We start from the raw sequence: 5,876 nt of genomic DNA, 5'->3' as shown, positions 1-5,876 counted from the left end.
AAGAGGGGTAACAAGACAAAATGTGTGTGTGTGTGTGCGCGCGCGCGCGTGTGTGTGTGTGTATCACAGAGGGGGGAGTCAGGGGGAGTATGGATGAGAAAAATGTGCTAGGCTTAATGTAATAGAGGTCATGGTGGGATCAAATTTGTTTGAGTAATACTATATGGTTCAAACCGGAAAGAGGAATCAGAGCGAGTGGTCAGAGTGGGGAACTTGACATGCAGATGTCAGAGGTAGTACAATTATTAGCAACAGAAAGTCCAGGGTATAATGACAGAAATGGGTGACCTAGAGTGGATTAGAGGTCAAAAGCATTGGAAGGAGTTAGAAGCCAACTAACTGAGAGGCCAGGATGCCAAATGGATCTGCATAGATGTAGGCATTTCCATGTTGCATTTCCACATTGATGACAGAATTGGTTTACCAGGGTAAATGAAGGTGATGGATGGTAAATGGCGAAGACAGGGGGGATGATGGTGCTGTAGCTTAAGAGCACGTGCTTTGAAGAAGCTGGAGTTATTCAGGGAAAAGTAAAGAGCAATGGTCTGGAAGGAGCAGAGTATCAAGAAAGATACCTTCTTCATCTCTTCTCACTCTTAGAGGAAATATGGGAGGCAAAGGGTCTGTATTTGAGAGGGCTGAGGGGAATCAGAGTTCTCAGTGAACAGTCAGGTTCAAATACAGCAAAAAAGAGAAGAATGCATTCAAGAAAGACAGTCAGAATATAAAGCATTTTGCTGAACACAGGGCACAAGTTTTAGAAGACAATTAAGAATGATTGTGGTACCTCATTGTTGTTTTGATTTGCATCTCTTGGAGATGCAAATTAGTGATTTTGAGCATTTTTTCATATGCCTCTTGGCCTTCTGTATGTCTGCTTTTGAGACGTGTCTAATCCTTTACCCATTTTTTGATTGGATTGTTTATCTTCCTTTTGTTAAGTTATATGAGTTCCCTATAAATTTTGGAGATTAAACCCGCGGAAGCTTTCTATTTTGATGTAGTCCCATTTATTTATTTTCTTCTTAGTTTCCATTGTCCTAGGAGATATGTCGGTAAACATATTGCTATAAGCTATATCTGATATTTTGCTGCCTATAGACTCTTCTAAGATTTTTATGGCTTCCCATCTTATGTTTAAGTCTTTTATCCATTTTGAGTTTATTTTTGCTTATGGTGCAAGTTGGTGGTCAAGTTCCATATTTTGCATACATCTGTCCAATTTTTCCAACACCATCTCTTGAAGAAACTGTCTTGACTCCATTGTATGCTCTTGCCTCCTTTGTCAAATATTAATTGAGCATAATATCTTGGGTCGATTTTTTGATTTATTTGTATGTTCTTGCACCAGTAGCAGGCTGTTTGGAGAACAGTGGCTTTGTAATATAATTTGATGTCTAGTATTGTGACCCCTCCAACTTTGTTCTTTTTTCTCAGGATTTCTGTGACTATTCAGGGTCTTTTTTTATTCCATATAAATTTTTTGGAGAGTTTGTTATAGGTCTGTGAAATATTAACAAATCAACAAATGGCAAGTGCTAGCAAGGATGTGGAGAAAAGGGAACCCTTGTACACTGCTGGTGGGAATGCAAACTGGCACAGCCTCTGTGGAAAACAGATGAATTTCCTCAACAAATTAAAAATCTAATTTCCATTTGACCTAGTAATCCTACCCCTAGGAATATATCCCAAGAAACTAGAAACATCAATCAGAAAGAACATATGCACCCCTATGTTCATAGTAGCACAATTTACAATAGCTAAGATTTGGAAACAGCCTAAGCGCCCATCAGCAGATGAGTGGATTAAAAAATGGTGGTACATCTACACAATGGAAAACTATGCTGCTGTAAAAAAGAAAGAACTCTTACCATTTACAACAGCATGTATGGAACTGGAGAGCATTATGCTAATTGAAATAAGCTAGTCAGAGAAGGATATCACATGATCTCACTCATTTGTGGAATGTAATGAACAACATAAACTGATGGGAAAAAATAGATCCAGAGATATAGAAGCATCGAAGAGACGCTCAAACCTCAGAGGGAAAGCAGGTGGAAGGTGGGCTAGTGGGGGATGGCGGGTGGGGAGAGATCAACCAAAGAACTTGTATGCCTATACTCATAACAATGGGAGTGGTGGTGAAGGTCTGGGCTGGGAAGTGGGGGCAGACTGGGAAAGAACAACAGTGGGAAAGGAGACACATGTAATACTTTCAACAATAAAGAGTTGTTGTTGTTTTAAGAAAAGAATAATTGTGATATCATAGGAGGTTAGCATGTGGGTCAGGTGTGTGGGACAAATGGAGATAAAAGTCCAGATAATGAAAGATTGTCAGGCATGACAATATTGCTTGGGATAATCTCTTAAGAGAGGGTAATTAATCAAATTTAATTAAAACTTCTTTCTCCACTGGTCTGTATTCAAGTTCTCATATCCCATAGAGGTGGCAGCTTTATTTTGTGCTTATCATTCTGGCTTTGGTTTCTTCACTTTCAACATCATAAAAATGTAAGCTTTTAAAGCTTAATTTTATATTTAGAAGGTTTTAGCTTGTTGCCTGTCGTAGCACAACTTAATTTCCATGCCCCTAGTCCTTTACTTTAAGCCATTTTTTGTTGACTAAAGTTGTTTTTACATTTTTTGTTACAATTGTTAGTCTTTTAAAGAATGAATGGGCAATAATTTTATTGAGTTGTTGCATATGTCGATATGTATTCCTGTCAATATGAAAGTGAATGATGTCAAGAGAATGAAAAGACAAGCCACACACTGGAAGAAAGTTTTTGCAAAAGACATATCAGATAAATAACTATTATCTAAAATTTACAAAGAACTCTTAAAACTTGACAATAAGAAAACAAACAACCTGATTCAAAATAGCCTACTACCTTAAATACCTCACCAAAGAAGATATACAGATGGCAAGTAAATACATGAAAAGATGATTCCAGTGTTTTGTCATCAAGGAAATGCAAATTTAAAAAAAACAACACCTGTTAGAATGACCAAAATCCAGAACACTGACAATACCACTTGCTGCAAAATATGGAGCAATAAAAAGCCTCATTCAATGCTGCTGGAATGCACAATGGTACAGCCACTTTGGAAGACAGTTTGGTGATTTTTTTTTTTTACAAAATTAAACGTATATTTACTATGTGACCTAGCAATTATGTGTCTTGGTATTTACCCAAAGGGTTTGAAAATATTTCCACAAAACCTAGCAGCTGTATTCATAATTACCAAAATTTGAAAACAATGTGTCTTTCAGTAGCACAAACTGTACTACATAGAGATAATCGAATATTATTCAGTTCCAAAAAGAAAAAAAAAACTATGAAGCCATGAAAAGACATAAAGGAAACTTAAATGTATAACACTAAGGCAAAAAAGCCAATCTGAAAAGGCTACATACTACATGATTTCAATTATATGACATCTGGTCCTATTTTTACTACCTGGAGGTAGGTTCACAGTGATATATAATGAACATGTACTATTTGGTATTTCTTTTCATAACTTTTTCTGCTTATTTTATCTATGAAACAGAAAGAGAAAGTAAACTAATGGGATAAATTGGAGAATAAAAATTCAAAATAATCTTGGCAGATTGGTGTGATATGTGAAAATCAATAATAACAATTAGTAGAGACAGAACCTGGCTGTAGAACTGAGTGAGAGAACATGGCAAGAGAACCTGGACAGAACCTGACTGAAGATCCTGGCTAGAATCTGGCTACAGAACCTGGCTGGAGATCCTGGATAGAACCAGGCAAGAGAACCCAACCATGATGATCGACTGAACTCTGTCTCCGTGTCATTCCCTCTTCGCCAACTCCATCCACACCTTTGGGAACCCCTGGACCTGCTGGGGCTGGACCCAGCAGATAGTGATGGCTCAAGGCAATTTTTAACCTGATAATCCTTTTGCTGTTTACCAAACTTTACCTTTGATATGCCTGTATGCATTGCTAAAGGGCAAATGTGTACTTAAGTAAATAAAAAGCGGACTGGCCAGAGGTCAGGGTGCCTCTTCAAGAAAGAAGTCTCTACCTGGCCCCCCATGCCTTCTCAATTCAAAACAAAACACACACACACACACACACACACACACACACACACCAACAAAAAACCACAATTAGTAGAATAAATATACATACCTACATTTAAGTTTGTAAAAGAGTGCAATGGATGTGGAGACTTTGTGACCAGTTTATAGGAAACAAGTCTTGGAAAATTAGTTAAATAAAAGACTACGGTGATGAATAATTTTGGAAATAGATATAGTGACATTTTCATAACATTTGCTAATGCAATTAATGCCACTGATAAAGCCACAGATCATTCCTTTAGCCACTGATACACCAATAAAACCAAAAATGGTTAGGTAAAGTCTAAATACCACTGGATATGTGAGACAAGATGATCTAAGACAAGGCTCTCCCATGGATCACTGGCATAACTTATCTGATATTGGCCTATGTAAAGAAATTCATTAATCATTCAAATGCAAGGATCTGACCATAATAATTTTCTTCAGTGTAAATGTGATATCCTTTGTGTTTTGACAAGAATTTCTTACAGTCTTTATCTTTTATCTCTAAATTTCTTTAAAATTTTCCAGACAGCAGCCATAACTTCCTTATTTCTCAAGCTATAAATCAAGGGGTTCAACATAGGTGCCACCACAGCATAGAATAGAGCAACCATCTTCTCCTCTTCCACTGAGGATGCTGACCGTGGCCCCAGGTAGGTGAAGATGGTAGCCCCAAAGCACATGGACACCACAGTGAGGTGGGAAGCACAGGTGCCAAAGGCTTTGCTACGTCCCTGAGCAGAGCGAATATGCAGAATGGCAGCAACTATATGACCATAGGAGAAGAGGACCAGGGAACAGGGAAGCATGATCACCAGAAATCCTGAGATGGCCACCATGACCATGTTGAAGGAGATGTCCACGCAGGCTAGCCGCAGCACAGCCAGGGTCTCACAGGCAAAATGGTTAATAATGTTGTGACACAGGGGAAGCCGAAAGGTGATGATTGTTTCCACCAGTGAATTCATGAAACCAGCCACCAAGCAGCCGGCAGCCAGCCCCAGGCACAGCCCTCCATGCATGATGACTGTGTAGTGCAGCGGGTGGCACACCGCCACATAGCGGTCATAGGCCATGGCTCCCAGCAGGAAGAATTCAGACCCGCCCAATGCCAGGGACACATAGAGCTGGAGCACACAGCTTTGGAATGGGATGGACTTCTGGGCTGAGAGCAAGTGGGCTAGCATTTGTGGGGCAATACTGTTTGCATAACAAAGGTCCACAAAGGATAAAATAGTAAGAAAGAAGTACATAGGGGTATGAAGCCTGCTGTCCAGTCTGATTAGAAGAAGAATGAGGAGATTTCCCACAATGGTCACCAAGTACATGATCAGGAACAAGACAAAGAGGGACACTTGTGTTCCCCAGTCACTAGACAGCCCCAGCAGAAAGAACTCACTCACCCATGTCTGGGTTTTATTTTCCTGGCCCATGAGTTCCCGAGGATTTAAACTAAAGGTGTTGATATAACAATCATGAAAACTCAGGATTGAAAGGGTGGCTTTTAGACCATATAGAGAACCTACCCATCTGAACCTAAAGTTTCTCTAAAAACACATCAGCCAAACTCTGCTTGAACATATCCATAGATGAAGAACACAATGGGATCCAGCTGTGCAGCTGGAAATCAAGGAGAAAAGAAATTACATTCTTGGAGTTCAATTAAGTGGAACATAATTTCTCCCAAACATCTGTTCTTAAATGGGAGAAGGTATTGAATAAAGTAGGATTTAAAATCCTACTCAATTTAATTGTTGTTATATAATCCCTGTCTTTC

General features: G+C 39.1%; 1 protein-coding gene across 1 annotated transcript; it reads right to left on the bottom strand.

The window, feature by feature from the left end:
- Window positions 1-4,590: 4,590 nt before the first annotated feature.
- Window positions 4,591-5,532, bottom strand: LOC102775011 (olfactory receptor-like protein OLF3). Its single transcript, XM_006774524.1, has one exon. The coding sequence runs from the start codon at window positions 5,530-5,532 to the stop codon at window positions 4,591-4,593; it is 942 nt and encodes a 313-aa protein (XP_006774587.1).
- Between the last annotated feature and the right edge of the window lie 344 nt (window positions 5,533-5,876).

This window comes from Myotis davidii, unplaced genomic scaffold (genome assembly GCF_000327345.1).
Source record: "Myotis davidii unplaced genomic scaffold, ASM32734v1 scaffold1488, whole genome shotgun sequence".
Taxonomy (NCBI): Eukaryota; Metazoa; Chordata; class Mammalia; order Chiroptera; family Vespertilionidae; genus Myotis; species Myotis davidii.
This window is presented reverse-complemented; position numbering and strand designations above follow the sequence as displayed.

Bases quoted from the DNA above. Each gene is read 5' to 3' on its own strand.
- LOC102775011 (XM_006774524.1), bottom strand. From the start codon at position 5,532: ATGGGCCAGGAAAATAAAACCCAGACATGGGTGAGTGAGTTCTTTCTG.